The sequence below is a fragment of the Mauremys mutica genome, chromosome 12, assembly GCF_020497125.1.
Source record: "Mauremys mutica isolate MM-2020 ecotype Southern chromosome 12, ASM2049712v1, whole genome shotgun sequence".
Classification (NCBI taxonomy): domain Eukaryota; kingdom Metazoa; phylum Chordata; order Testudines; family Geoemydidae; genus Mauremys; species Mauremys mutica.
The window spans coordinates 63,409,926-63,425,932 of NC_059083.1; the positions used below are offsets into that span (position 1 = coordinate 63,409,926).

General features: G+C 46.1%; 1 protein-coding gene across 1 annotated transcript in view; it reads right to left on the reverse strand.

Annotated features, from left to right (window-relative positions):
• Window positions 1-2,185: 2,185 nt before the first annotated feature.
• The window catches only part of METRNL (meteorin like, glial cell differentiation regulator), a 31,668-nt gene continuing 17,846 nt past the window's right edge, over window positions 2,186-16,007 (reverse strand). The window contains exons 3-4 of the mRNA XM_044984027.1: window positions 4,158-4,217; window positions 2,186-3,110 (exon numbers count right to left, since the gene is read on the reverse strand). Coding sequence (XP_044839962.1) covers window positions 2,794-3,110; window positions 4,158-4,217 — 377 coding nt within the window. The 3' untranslated portion in view covers window positions 2,186-2,793. The remainder of the gene's footprint in view (window positions 3,111-4,157; window positions 4,218-16,007) is intronic.

Sequence of the window (16,007 nt, forward strand, 5' to 3'; positions counted from 1 at the left end):
AGGGTAGAGAAAGGGAACAATCTGGGTTTAAATCCAAGCATTGTAGTAGGAGGAAGAGGGAAGTGCAGGGGATTGGTCGCAAAAATTAATCCACCGCCAAAGCCATGTTTTGAATAATAAAGTCTCCGTGCCTTGGTATAGAGTTTATTTATTGTTGCTGTTCTTACAAATGCTGGCTGAACATTTGATCCAATTTTCTCTCTCTAACAAGCTGCCATAAAAAACATCTATTGACTTTTTGTTACCCTTCTGGAAAAACCCCACAGAAATGAATAGAAAGGGATAGACTCAGAGATTGTGAAACATCCTGCAGGATTTAGTAGAGAATGATTATCCCACCGTAGAATTTTATAGGTTAAGAATTACAGAAAGGATATAATTCCATATATTCTGTGGATTAGATCAAACCTCCAACAATCTATACCTAGAGAGAAACCCCCACCCATATATGGAAATAGGGTGAGGCTCAGCTGCCCTTTTCAACACAGTTTCACCTTCAGGCACTGTGTAGAGACTCATCCACGTGGTCCAGCATCTGTACTGGAGGAGGGGGAAGAGATGGGTTAGGCTGATCAGCACATCATCCTCTGCCCTCCCACAAGCTCGCAGATATATCAGAAAAAGGTAACAGCACAGAACTATTTTTTTTCCTTCACTGCCCGGGACCCCCGCCCCCCACGCAGGGATCAGTGCAGGTCTCATACAGCCAAGCAGGTAAGACTGTCTACAGCCAGAGACTGTGAAGAGGTACAGGGCCTTTGTGTGACTAGCCACAGCCTCCAGAGGATCTCTTGCCGGGGTCTTCCAAGTGTGAGTTGGGAAGTGGGCCCCATGGCTTTCTCAACAGGTAAAGGGAGCCAAAGCCTGTGACGTGAGGAGATCTCTGCAAGAGGATCCTAGTGGGGATTTCCTTTCCCAGAATCCCCTCCGTACCCTGGCCAATAATTTCAACAGAACCCCAATGACTTCATTCCTATTAAATCCTACAGGACTTTTCCATAACGATAGTGGCCCATTTTAGAACCTGGGGAGGGGGAAGAGAATCACTATTGCCCACTGTAAACATGTCCAATCTTGGCAGCTAACCCAACTTATATGCAAAGGGGCAAAGCTAAACCTTAGGGAATAGTTCCCCTAGTTAAAATGGAGGTAAAGGAGATTCGCAAGAGAGGGTGAGAGGAAGGATTCTCTCTTAATGGAAGGTTTACTCATGGAAGCATTAGTGGAAGAGAGATGGTGGTGATGGGAAATATTGGGGTTGGAACACAAACAACAGCTACGCACCCTCAAAGTGGCACCACCAGAAAAAAGAGTTGAAGCAGATATGTAGCAACAGGTTATGTGGAATGTCATCGCTGCTTCAGAGGGAGCTACTGTATTGTCATTCGGACACCACCTCACTGCAAAGGAACCAACCTCTTGTTCATTTTTAAAGGGTTTTATTTTCCAGGTGAAATTGAACAGGAGGGGATGAACCTGCCTTGGCGACACATCTTCAGATGCAAGTGTCCACGTCAGAGAGAGCTACCACAGACCAGTTGAGGCTCTTAGAGAATCGAAAGAGTGGGGAGGGGGCAGAGGCCACTCAAGACAATCTGCACCCCAGACAAAAACTTCATCGTGCTGCCCCCCCTGCTGTCCCCTAGAATGGAGGGGTTTCTGGAGGAACGCGATGAGCCTTCTGATGGTTCAGGAGTTATGGCAGAAGGGGTGGCAGGATGGGGGAAGTGCCAGGTTGTAGCGCCACTCCCTCAGGTTTGGCCCAGCTGCCCCTCTATCATGAGTGGGTCAGGACCACTCAGGCTTGGCCTCACTGCCTCTGCCACTCTAGGCAGAATCCGCTCACCTGGGCAGCTGCCCAGTTTGCCTACAGCTAGAATGTGCCCTAGGTGGAGGAAATACTTGTTTTGGACTGGTTTCCCAAGCGACCTACCAAGGGTGAAAGCAAAAGTCATTCAAAGCTTCTTGCCTGGGACATGTTTCTTTAAGAAATCTCCAAAAATAGATCCTATTCCCCCTTTGAAAACCACTGCAGTTCCCAACCCCACATAGGCACTTGGGCTTCAGCAGCCACAAAATAGGCAAGCAGTAATCTATAGCATATGGACGCTTGATCCACATGCACATCTGGAGCTATGGAGGCTACTATTATGGAGAAGGAGAATAAAAGTCGTAACAATGTGGGTCAAATCCAGGGACCTTTATTTCTCTGGAATGGAAACTATTCGCCAGCCTGAACGAAAAATTGCAGGCGGTGATTGTACATTCTTTCAAATAAAAAAGAAGATGAATTTGGCTCCATAAATTTCTGTCATAAGAAACATCTTCGAATTGTACACCAAGCTTTTTACAAAGCATCAATGTTAAGATGATTTTACCATGTTCTATCACATTCTCAACCATTTATACAGAATACGCCATACCAAATGCTACATCAGCTTAAGACATTTTAAACATTAGTATTAAAAAGATAAAAAGGCAGGTTGGTTTTCATTGGGGTTTTTTAAGACATTGGAGTTCTCTTTTGCTTGTTTTCCTAAGGAAATTGCTAAAAAAAATATAATAACTTAGTTCATAGGGACAAGATGGGTTAAAAATCCAGCCTTGGTTGCTTGGCAGCCTTTTGAGCTCGTACCTCTGTTGCTTCCATGGACACGTTCCGCGTGGCTCTCACTCTGCACACCAGATTTCTCCATACTTTTAGTTAATTACCGTTTTGTTCAGAGCGTTCACCAGGGCCAGGAATTAGTTCCGGCCAAGCACTAAGAGCAATCTTCAGCCAAATAGGAGGCGTCAGTCTGGGCCAATTTCACATGGGTTTAGCCCTTTGTCCTTTGCCTCTTTGTACATCCTTTGGAAGTCTTTAAAACGAGGGGCACAGCCTAACCTGGCCTCCCCAAATTGCATGCGTCCCGTGAAGAGGAAGTCTCCATCTCCTGGTCTCACCCCACATTCCAGTGGGGTCTTTATTTGTCCCCGCCAGCTCCCATTTTCCTCTGTGGGCTGAAAGACTTTGCTCTTCTGCCTGTAGAGTTTGTTGGCGCTGATATCTATTACAGATTCTTGCTGCTCTGCCTCATTTGTTACATCTTGGATGGAACCCCTGACAACTAGGAGACAAACAAAATAAAGGGAGAGTTACATGAAACTGCTTTGGAGGCTTGGGTCCAAGATCAGCGCCGATATAAGCAGGAGTGATGCATCCACTTACATCACCTCTGAATGTGACCCAGTAAGTTCAAATGACTAAGTGGGGTATTTATAAGCTTTGCAGCCCATCTCCTGGACTACACAGGCCCACTTGCTTCTATTACTTTAAATTCAAGCATGAGAAAGTTGCATTAAAAATACTAATGTAATAATTATAAGAAAAAAGTTACACCACAGTCAAAAGCATGTTCAGAATATTCACGTTTCTCTTGGTCAGTACATTTTGCTTGTTGCTGCCATTACAACTATTAGCTGATCATTAACTTCCCCCTTCAGAAATCTGACAAGAAAACAGCTTTGGTCTTTTGTTAGTGGCCCATTTTAGGACATCAAGGGGAAAATGCTATTGCATACCCCAAGAAACCTTTGAACTTCTACCTCTATTATTGTTGCTAGGTCTCTCTTTGGCTTTGGCTACACTTACACTTCAAAGCGCTGCCGCGGCAGCGCTTTGAAGCGCTAAGTGTAGTCAAAGCACCAGCGCTGGGAGAAAACTCTCCCAGCGCTGTCCGTACTCCACATCCCTGTGGGGAATAACGGACAGCGCTGGGAGCGCGGCTCCCAGCGCTGGGGCTCTGACTACACTGGCGCTTTGTAGCGCCGCAATTTGCAGCGCTGCAGAGGGTGTGTTTTCACACCCTGCTGCAGCGCTGCAAATTTGTAAGTGTAGCCAAGCCCTCAGTCCTCTGTAGAAAGAGCTAGCCAAGTACAATGGCTTTAATTGAGGCCCTTCATGTCTCCTCCCATAAAAATGTTCTCTCTTGGTTCTTTGTGCGTCCCTTGCCCAGTTTGTTTACAGAAACTGGCGAAAGTTCCCTGTTTGTTGCAATTTGGTGTTTAAATTTAATCATTGTTTGTGGCGGTTTCTGTAGCCAAATCCAGCAAACACCATAGTAAGGGGGAGAGGATGGGGGAGCAGCAGCAGAGAAGAAAAAAAAAAAACTCACCGAAATCACTAGTGCAGACAGCCAAAAGGACTTCTGTATCACTGCAGGGACGGCAGGGAGCTAGAAAGAAAGGGGGCAGAGATAATGAGAGACTGGAAGACAAGTTGTGGGATTGTTTGTGTTAGTAAACAAGTGGCTTGCATTCAAATGACTAAACACTCAGGGTCCAGTAACCCAACTGGCTGAGAATGCTCAACAACCCAACTGAAGCTGGTGGCAACTGACTGTGCTCACTGCTCAGCACCTTGCAGGATCAGACCTTTAAGATTAATGTATGTTCCAGGAGGAATTTTTAAGAGAGTCACTATATAGTGATTATACTGTGTATGTAGAAACCCTCTTTAAGTGTCCAGGCATGCTTTTTTATATATATATTTTTATGCCTACACACTTAAAGAGGATTTATACAATACATATATATGTGCACGTGCAATTTATTATGGGTATGTTTATAGTATGATCCATTTTAGAATTCAAAGCCCTTGTAAAAGCTTTGAAGATCACATTGGATTTAAATTATTAGGGCAAAACTTCCTTTCTATAATTTATATAAGTGTAGTTGAGTTACTTCTCAAGCCATTTAGCCTAACAACAGATCAAAGATCCAGTATGTTGGGAGGAGGGAGCATATGTTTGAGGACATCAAGACAGAATGGAAATTCAAGCCCATATCTGTTAAAACTCAAGTAGTACAAAGCCCATTTCCTGTACTGCTAGAAATATCTGAGTATCTACACTAATCTAATCAATGCAAGAATGTGGCTCCTCTTTGTACTCAGCCAGCTACTTCTGAAGAGAAGGTACTGTAGTCGCAGTACAGATGTTTCTATAATACCCTATTGAGTGAAGGAATTTGCTTACTATCAGGGTCTACACTATCTAGCAATACTAATTAAGTCTGTTTGTTGAATGCTTGAGGATCAGAGCATGTTCTTGTTGCTTGATATTATCTTAAGGTTGCACTTGAATAAGAAAAATGAAAAATTATCAACTGTGCTATTCTCTGTGGATTATTACAACTGCTAAAACAGCTAAATGGAGATCACACGAGGACATGGCTAAGTGTTAAAAAGCAAAATTTAGTTGATCAGACTATCTGAGATTAAGGCAAATTAAAGTCACCCAAAATCATCATCTGAAACATTGAATAAGAAGATCTGCCAACTTTCAACCCTGATGGCAAATTCATCCATTGCACTAAGAGGTAAATTTAGACAAATATGAACAAGGCTCCCTAGCTAAGCTATTTCCTCAATGCTTAACTTTTATCCTTTTTTATTTTAGGCAGCATAACCGTTCAACATAAGACAGAGCAAATCTGTCTTGTTTTCAAAGGTCCCATCAAAGCCGTGATCCAAAGAGAATAATTACTACTACCAGTCAGATGATTAATACATCATGTAATACACTGCTTAATAGGATTAACTGGAACACAAAATGCACATTTCTGGGTAGGAGAGATTTGAGAGAATAACTCAAAACAGGCTGTGAAATTCTTGAGAGCTACAGACTAAAAAAATAGGCAAAGTGGTTTTGATAAAATGGCCCTGACCTGAACCTTTACCCAAAGACATGAACCAAACAGAACTTCTGAGGATTACAATTAAAACAATCAAACCCACACACACTTTCTCTTATCCAGCATTTTTGTGCTATTTTATACCATTCCACTTTTCAGTCAAGTTTGGAAGCACTGTACCGAACCCAGCCAGAACCAAAAAATAGTTGAAGTCTCACAAGAAAGCGTCAATGGGAGATTTCTAACACAATTTCTTTTGATTGGTATCCAGAACCAAACTTCCAAACCTTCTGATAGCTAGCAAAACTAACACAGGCTGATTTAGCAAAGCACTTATGCATGTACTTTAATTCCGTTGATTTTAATGGAACTTAAGCATGTATTACACAGTCTGCTATGGCCCCAATTCAGTGCATGTGACAAAGTTAGGAAGTCCAGAACAAAAAAAACATTTTATTGTATTAGGTTTTACAAAATCTAATAATGGAAAAGCTGTGATGATTTTTTAAAATGTCAATGAAAACAGTTGTGTGTTTAGATCCAGTTATCTCTCTGTAGCTCTTACAAACCCAAACAAAATTATCTGCACATGAGAACAACCAGCCCATTTTAGTTCTCAAAACAGAGTGCAATACAAGTAATAGTATTAGACCTGAAAAGCAAATGATACATTAAAGGTTCTTTTCATTTTAATAGTCTGTGGATGGGGCTATGCACAGCAGAGCCGCCTGGCCGTACCTCCATGTAGGAGGTGGAGGATGGACATACAGCTGCTTCTGGAAGCCATTTGAGGTAAGTGCCCTCCGGAGCCTGCACCTCCGTGCCCCAACCCTGATCCCTCTCTCGCCCTCCAAACCCCTCGATCCCAGCCCAGAGCACCCTCCTGCACCCCAAACACATCATTCCCAGCCCCACCCCATAGCCCGCACCCCCAGCCAGAGCCCCCTCCCACATCCTGAACTCATCATTTCTGGCCCCACCCCACAACCCCAGCCAGAGCCCTCACCCACTCCTGCACCCCAACTCCAATTTGTGAGCATTCATGGCCCGCCATACAATTTCAATACCTAGATGTGGCCCTCGGGCCAAAAAGTTTGCCCACCCCTGGTATAACACGTACGATGTGTTAAATTAGCGCTGACTTACACATATTACAGTACTTAACATCTGATCCAGGCTGCTGGCTGGCCATGTTTTCCCCATCCAAGGCCACAATGCCAAGCACACCCTGGTCCCATCCTACAATGCAGACAGATATTTATTTACACCAAAAAATGTTAAACACTTATTTTGTCCCAGGAGAATTAGGATCTGATTGAAGTTATTTTATGAAGAAACCTGCACAGTTATTAGAGAAGAGCATCACATTCACAGCAGGACGATATTCTCCCTACACTCCACACTGCATCCCCTGCTTACTGACTAAATTGTGTGGCTTACTAGGTTCTCTCACTTTCAACACTGAGCTATCGGAACTAGAGACAAAAGAAACCCCAAACTTCAACCAGTTTGATTTTTTAAAACTCATTAATTCAACAAGCCTTAATTCATGCAGCAGCAGAAGAAAAAAAGCAACATTTTATTAGTTCCCTCCAAAGCCCAGATGCCGGTAACTCAACTATAGCGCTCATGGCATAATGCCTGCATTGTGCATGTCGGCTGCCAAATCTATTGGGAATTCCTCTGATGGATTTTGACAGTATCCTGACCTGAAGTAACCTGAGGTAGCCCCCCCAGCCAGTGCCTCTGAAGGCCTCTCTATTCAATTCACTGCAGAGGGGGATGTAATTACATCATTCCTCACAAGCTAGCAGTCATGTCCCAGCTGCTTTGAGCGATTTGCCCTCTGAACCTGATGTTACTGAGGAGGACATGGTGATACTAACAATAGACTGCACTTGTTGGCCAGCAGACTTGTTGAACCTGTCTCTCTGTCCTTCCCATGGGGAGAACGAAAGGGGTGGGGCAGAGAGGGGGAAATAGACGGGGTAGAGAGAGACTGCTGATAAACAGCAAATGCAGGTGATCACTGCTTGGTGTTTCTAAGCTCAACGGGCTTCCCAACAGCATGTGCTGGAAAGGAAGTAAAGATGAATGGGTTTGGAAGAGATATCATTCGACACAGAGACTAGATTCAAGTGTGATTTTAATACACCATCTTGTGATAAAGAACTGGTGTTCCCACCATTTAGGGAGCCAAGAGTTAAGGGCAGGTGCTCGGGAACAACCTAGATGAATCCCTAAGCCAGCTTTTGGGATCTTCTAAATCTACAGCTGAGGCTTCCCCTCTTCCCCTGACATGTAGCAGAGTTCCAAAATGCATATGGCCATATGTGAGCTGCTGCTATCACCTGAAATTGAGGGAGAAGATGGTTCAGAAGAGATTACATTTTAAGATGAAATCCCTAATAACTTGCTTCCCTCCAGAATCCTCACACTGGCCCTTCAGAACACATACAACCCATATTACCTACAATAACGTACCATAAGTTTTATAAGTAACTATCCTCAGCCATCTCGACTTTCCCATGCCTTGCACCATAATCCATTGTCTACACCTGGGCAAAGTAGGTGTCAAATACTACGAGATCAGAATGTCTGCTTCATACCCCTTCAATATTGGGGCAAATAACTGCACAAGAAGCAAAATCAGTCCAATGTCAGGAATTTCCAAACCAGCATGAATAAGCAGAATCTTCAGCCACACTTGTATTTTTGTCCAACCATGCATCTTTAAACATCTTGCCAAGGCCAGGTGCCCAGTAGTGAAAAATTCCAGCTTGTCATGAGACATCCCCTCAACAAGCCCAAGACGTCTGGTTTACTGAGCGCACCTCATGCCATCCCTCTGCCCTATTACCATCAACAGCCTACATGTTGAAATGTACAAGAACCCTGCTGGTAGACAGCAGGCAAACAGGGTTCCCCTTTAGGCAGAAATAGAAAGGCTTAATGCAAAGTGTCTGCAGAAAACCGCGTTACTGAGGCATATCCTTTGGTTTCTAGGAGTGCATGCCTGCGGTGCAGTGGGGGGGTGGGGGCAACGGTGGTTTGTTTGTACTTCCCATTCCCCACAGAAGATGCCATTCTCTCACATTACAATCCTTCAAAGGATTATTTATAAATCAGATGAACACTAGCTTTAACTTTAAAACCCATTGGGAGAACCCGAGCCTGGTTGAAGCTCTTATCCCTCCTAACTAAATACAGACCCCCAAAAAACTATGGAACTAACCTAACATTTGCTGCCATCACATTGGTCATCACTCTCTTTGTGTGTTAACAGCCATCTTGTGTCTGTCTGGTCTATTTAGTTCACAAACTCTTCAGGGTAGGGACTTCTCTGCTCTGTGTTTGTGAAGTGCCTAGCACAATGGGGTCCCATTCTTTGTTGGTCCTTATGTGCTACCACAATAAACATGATTCCTAATAATGCCTATTAGTCAAGCTCAGCCCAGGATAACACTGTCACAACTGCCCTCCTTGTTGGCAGTCTCAGCAAACCGAGCAAGGACTGAAGGGGCCCTGGAGACCGAACTGTCCCTTAGGGTACGTCTTCACTACCGGCTGTATCGGCAGGTAGCAATCGATTTCTCGGGAATCGATATATCACGTCTCATCTAGACGCGATATATCGATACCCGAACACGCTCCTGTCGACTCCGGAACTCCACCAACGCGAACGGCAGTAGTGGAGTCGACAGGGGGAGCCGCGGACGTCGATCCCGCGCCATGAGGACGGTAGGTAATTCGATCTAAGATACTTCGACTTCAGCTACGCTATTCACGTAGCTGAAGTTGCGTATCTTAGATCGATCCCCCCCCCTAGTGTAGACCAGCCCTTATACTCCTAGAGGTGTTTCTTCCAGGTAAGGGTTAGTGCAACTCTGCACAGCAGTAATACGCACTGTGCTTATTTTGGGGCCACACCAGAGGGCTTCAGTCTCCAGGGAATGTCAGCATCAAATTCACATGGAACAAACTGCTTCAAAATATTAATCAATGATTCTTGTGATGTAAACTTAATTTTAAAATGCACAGATGTGGCCACTGATTAATATGCATTTCTCATGGAGTCATTTCTACTTAAGACTCAGCAAAATGAGTTCTGTCCCAATGATTCTGCTGGTGGTGGAGTATTTGAGAAACAAAATATTCCTATTCCATGGCCCAATCCCACTCTTGCTGCCTCAAATCAGAGCAGGCCCTTATAAGTTAATTTTCCCAAGGCCTTCTTAGGCTTCCTTTTGGAAGAGTTCAACATCTCCCCAGGAAATGAACTTCAGTCCAAAAAGCCACTATTCTGCACCAGTGGTAGCTGAGGTATCTGGACAAGTGTTCCATTTATCAGACTATGACTGTGCCTGCATCAACCAGAACACCACCTACCTTTCATTCAGTTTGGGGAGCTCTAACACCCATCATGTAGCTTGAGGGGTGGTGGAGCAGGAACACACAGGAGGGGAAATCTAAATCACTTATCACAGAAGTCTGAAGTGCTGCTCTAGATAAGCCTTCAACTCCTCTTCTCCTCCCATCAGCGTTCTGGATCTGGATTCTAAGACCCGCCCGACCCCATCCCAAAATGCAGCCTGAAATGGCATCAATGCACCTGGACCTGAATTGTGAAAGGACAGACATCTTAAATCTGACGCAAACAGGCTAGCTGTGACCTCATGTCAACAGAACTACATCCAAGCCACCTGCACTAGAGACCATACCTCCAGCCAGAAAAATCACATTTCAATCACATGATGGAGAAAATATGGAGGTCTAATGCAGAGAGCTTCTCCACAGCTGTGGCGGAAGTTAATGACTCCTGACCACATGACACAAAGGAGCCATCGCCTCACTCCCTTGCTTTATGGCATTTTCCTGTCTCTTATTTGGATAGTATTACATGACTCTCTGCAAACACTGCAACTTTCCTATACGAATGTTTTAGTATGAAAGGTCCAAACTGTATAACAAACATACAGCAGTGGAACATGTGCTCAGCTAAATAACATCAGGATGCAGGTTTGAGAATGACTTTGTTTCTTTGACAAGCAGAAGAGAAGAATCATGCACTTGACATACTGGGAAAAACTCTTGCATACAGAACTGTACTGCAATTGCTGGAGTCACATGTGGGATAAATTCAGCTCACGGTCTTTGTTGGGAGGTATTAGTGTCATTAAGCAGGGCGAAGCTGAACAGAACAGGTAACCTCAGAGCGTATATAAATGGCAACCCAAAACAAAGATCATGAGTGAGGATACTAAACACTATGCCTCCCTGCTACAGCTGGCCTATGATAATCTAATAGTGGCACACATAGTAGGTCAATGAACCAATGGTTGGGGCCTGAATCTTGTCAATCATGACACTAAAGCAGGAGTGGGCAAACTTTTTGGCCCAAGAGCCACATCTGGATATGGAAATTGTATGGCGGGCTATGAATGCTCATGAAATTGGGGGTTGGGGTACAGGAGGGGGTGAGGGCACTGGCTGGGGGTACGAGCTCTGGGGTGCAGGAGGGTGGAACTGAGGGGTTCGGAGGGCGGGAGGGGGATCAGGGCTGGGGCAGGGAATTGGGGCACTGCAGGGGGTCAGGCATGCAGGCTCCAGGTGGCGCTTACCTCAAGCAGTTCCTGGAAGCAGTAGCATGTCCCCCCTCCAGCTCCTACATGGAGGCACAGCCAGACAGCTCTGTGCAGTGCCCTATCTGCAGACGCCGCCCCTGCAGCTCCCATTGGCTGCAGTTGCTGGCCAATGGGAGCTACAGGGGTGGCACTTGGGGTTGGGGTAGTGTGCGGAGCTTCCTGGCTGCCCCTACACGTAGGAGCCAGAGTGGGGGACATGCTGCTGTTTCTGGGAGCTGCGTGGAGCCACGGAACACATGGAGCAGGGCAAGCCCCGGACCCCGCTCCCCAGCAGGAGCTCGAGGGCCAGATTAAAACGTCGGAGGGGCCGGATGTGGCCCCCGGGCCGTAGTTTGCCCACCCCTGCACTAAAGCAGAACAGTGTCTACACAAAGGGATCACTGCCAAAAAAGCAAATTAAGACAATATCTAGCCTTGCATTAACAGAATGAAAATGAGGGCACTTATCTTCTATAACAACAAAAGTACAGCAAGACAAGGTTAAAAAAAAATCAGCTCTGATTCCCTGGCTTAGCTCGCTTTCAATGTTCAGTTCAACACACAAATCTACAAGCCTTAGGCAGGAACTGGAACTATGGTATTTAATTTTCCAAGAGTAATTTAACCTGCAAATACGTTTAATGAAATTCAGACTTTAAGATGCTGTGTCATGGATTGTGCCCAGAGGCCTGAGTTCATTCCACTTCCTTCCCAGTAAAGAGAGAAAGGGTTGGGGGAGAACAATCTAAACCTTATTGTTGGAGACACAATGACCTCTGCACTCTGAGAAATATAAAATCCATGCGAGCTCCTAAATCAGAATTTAACTTTTAATAGAAACTTCTTCCAAGAGAGCATTAAAGTTCTAAGTACTGAAGAAGCAGGTTGACATCAGCAATTCCTGATAAAGGGATTTAGCGTTAGAGGAGCCTGGTTTTTAAACATCATTTTCAAAATGAAACTTCACTTGACAGAAGACATGATGAATTTCCAGTAGTATTTATTTTTAAAATTGGCAAGCTAACCTCATTCTGCTGTTCATAGCCACAGCACTCACTCCATTAAAACAGATCAAAGGCCAGCTAGATGCACACACATGCATTTATTTAGAAAACGCAGAACAGCTCTTTTATTCAAGCAGCTTTGTATAGGGCTAAATTGCACCTTCAGGCTCAGCCCTGAGCAAGGGGTTGTACACACCCACACCAAGAGGTTGTACACACACCAGGGAAGGAGGGCAGAGATTAAACTCGAATCATTCCCTATTCCTCTCTGCCCACCTATTCCCCGGGGAACCTTCAAAGAGCAGGGGCTGTGCTGTGCGCCAGCCTCAGACCCAGGCAGGCCTGACTCAGCCAAGCAGGGGCAGGGCTTTCCTGCCTCAGCCAGGCTGAACTACAACAGGGGCGCTCATTCAGATCAGCACGCCTGCACCACCACCATTCCTGTAACTCCTATTAAACCTGCCTGCAATGAGCCCTTTGGAGCAGAGTTGGCTGCACATAATGAATATTTTTCTGTGCTTAAAATCACTTGTGCAGACTGAATTTTTAGCTAAAGCCCTTGCATTTTTCCTACCCCAGAGGGCAGGACTTACCAGAAGCTTTTTTCCACAAAGCCAATACTATTTTGTTTCATTTTGCTGTAGAGGCAAATCTTTAACAGCTATTTCTCTGCTTCTCTTCCCCACAACTCCATTAACAAGTGATCCAAGCTGGTATGAATTGTTGCGTCTGTATGTACACAAAACACTGATATGAAGCCATAACTCCCCCCCCCCCAAAAACCCCATGTGTTTATTTATCCCACAGTTCAAGCCTCTCTGCTCCCCTGTGCATAGCAGCTGCCCTCTTGCAAAAGCATCATCTCCACACAGGTGACCTAGAGCAGCCCAGGCCTCTACCAATTGAATGGACAGAGCTTGTAGCTTTTACCAGTCAAAAGGCAGTACTTGCCTGAGGTCTATAAAAATTGAAGAGGGGGTGCTCCCACCAGCAGTGAGATCCACACGCAGTGCGCTGCCGAGTAGCCCAGCTAATCTTCCAGCTGCTGGAAAACAGAAGGAACAAAGAGTCCGGTGGCACCTTAAAGGCTAACAGATTTATTTGGGCAAAATCTGATAGTCTTTAAGGTGCCACCAGACTCCTTGTAGTTTTTGTGGATACAGACTAACATGGCTACCCCCGATACTGGAAAACAGAAGGGTGCTGGGACCAGGGCCGCCCAGAGGGGGGGGCAAAGAGGGCAATTTGCCCCGGGCCCCGGGCTCCGCAGGGGCCCCCAAGAGAAGAGCGGAGGCTCCCGCCTCCGCCCCTCTCCTGGAGCCTCAGCGCATCAAGCGCCGAGTCTCTGCCGGGGCCCCTGAGCCCCACTCAGAGCCGCGTGGTGAGGGGGCGGGGCTGGGAGCTCCAACGGGGCCTGAGCCCCGCCCCGCTCAGAGCGGCGTGGTGAGGGGGCGGGGCTGGGAGCTCCAACGGGGCCTGAGCCCCGCCCCGCTCAGAGCGGCGTGGTGAGGGGGCGGGGCTGGGAGCTCCAACGGGGCCTGAGCCCCGCCCCGCTCAGAGCGGCGTGGGGAGGGGGCGGGGCAGCTGCCTCTGCTCGGCGTGGAGCTCACAGCCCCGCCCCCTCACCACGCGGCTCTGAGCGGGACGGAGCTCAGGCCCCGCCGGAGACGCGCTCGGGTAAGAGGCCAGGGCCGGGGCCGGGGCGGGGAAGCGGGACCCGCCGCCGCCGAAGCGCAGCCCGGTCTTCGGCGGCGGGGGGCCCCTTCTGTTCCGGACCCGCCGCCGAAGTGCCCCGAAGGCCCGCGGCGGGGACCCCCCCCGCCACCGAATTACCGCCGAAGACCGGGCTGCGCTTCGGCGGCGGGTCCCGCTTCGGCAGTAATTCGGTGGCGGGGGGCTCCCGCCGCGGGTCTTCGGGGCACTTCGGCGGCGGGTCCCGGAACGGAAGGGCCCCCCGCCGCCGAAGACCCCGGGCCCCCGGAATCCTCTGGGCGGCCCTGCTGGGACTTCTACAGAGTATTACCCCTGGACCCAAATGAGCAATTCCATCTTTTATATCAGCCTCTGGCTAGTAAGACTCTGAGACATTTGAAGCTCCTCCATCTTTTAGCTGCTGGAAGGGAAAAGGAACATTCCACCCATAGCATAGCATCCAGTTTTCCTTCTTGCTTTCCTATAAACAAGCTCCACCACTACTCTTACCTTCCCTGAGCAGCAGCAGTGTGATATGGACACAAATCTTGTCTGTTCTACAGATTTCTGAACAGTAATAGTGAAACTGACCAGAGTATTAACTTTGCTCTTCCTTGCTGCATAAAATAGCCATAAGCAGCATCAGCGGCATTGGAGCAGTGTGTCTTCAGACTCAGGAAGACAGCTCACAAAGTTATCTTTATCATCAGAAGGACTGGAAAACTTATTTTAAAACAAGATGAAATTCAGCAGAAATTGATGACTCAGCCACTTCCCTCCCCTAATGAGTAGGTGTTGGAACATCTTGGGAGTAGCAATACGATTCAGTTTCCCTGAATGATGTGCTAGCTACAGGCTGAGGGAAACATGAAATTATGCATAAAATATTTTTTTTAAAAGCTGTTTCAGTTAGAAAGAAAGAAATCCTCATATAGGATGTTAATCTAAAGTTGACAGGATATGACTAAGGGTTGGTCTACACTTCCAAGGTATATTGGCATAGCTACACTGGTCAGGGCTGTGAAAAAAACACAGCTCCGACTGAAACACCTATGACAACAATACCCTCAGTGTAAATGCAGGTATGTCTATGGAAGGGGACTTTTGTCGACACAGCTAATGCTATTTCAGGAGAGGGGTGTTCCTACATCAACTGAAAAACTCCATTTGTCAATATAGGCTGCATCTACACTAGGACCTATGCCATCATAGCTATGCTAGTATAGGCTCTGTAGGGTAGATGTTCCCCAATAGGTCGCCCATTTCATGCTCCTGGGTTAATGAAACTATATGGTAAATCAGATGCTCAGCTCTAGTTTCAGAATTTCCCCATTGCTCTCTGGTATCAATATAATAAAAAAATAAGAGAGCTGGTACCTATTAACACAATTTGGATGCCTGCCAGGAATTTTTCAACCACCCTCCTGCCCCCCATATGCAGCATGGATCTGAGTGGAATGAAATTAATTGACAAGAAGCTGGTTAAAGTTAAACCTGAAAGTGAGGCAGTGAAAGATCAAAGATTAAGTGAGCCTTAAAAAAAAAAAAGACATAAGAGCCCTTTTTAAGTCCTGTTTCTAGCAGTGGAATTCCTCTGTGTGAGGGAGAACTCTGAGGTCTGTGTATGGAATTAAAACAAACAAAAACAAAAGCCAACAACTAATTTTTAAGACATTTCCTGAAAGATCATTGGTCTTGATGGACACATTTATTTTCCCCTTCAAAGTTACATGCTCATTTCTGATTGCAGGGCTTGACAGATTTATATACTAGAAAACAACACAGGATTCTTCTGTGTAGTAAGATCGTGCTTCTGTGCCAGATGGGCTAGACTCTCCATGCTACCTTGCACCTCTTATAGGCATTTACACCTGGGCAAAATGGGTATAAACTGCTATCATTAACTGCACAAGTGACTGGAAGGTTTAAGGCAGTGAAAGTCAGGCCCTAAACAAATTCCACGTATTTGTACTGTATTATATTGTATATTTTGTGTTTACTGTAAATAATG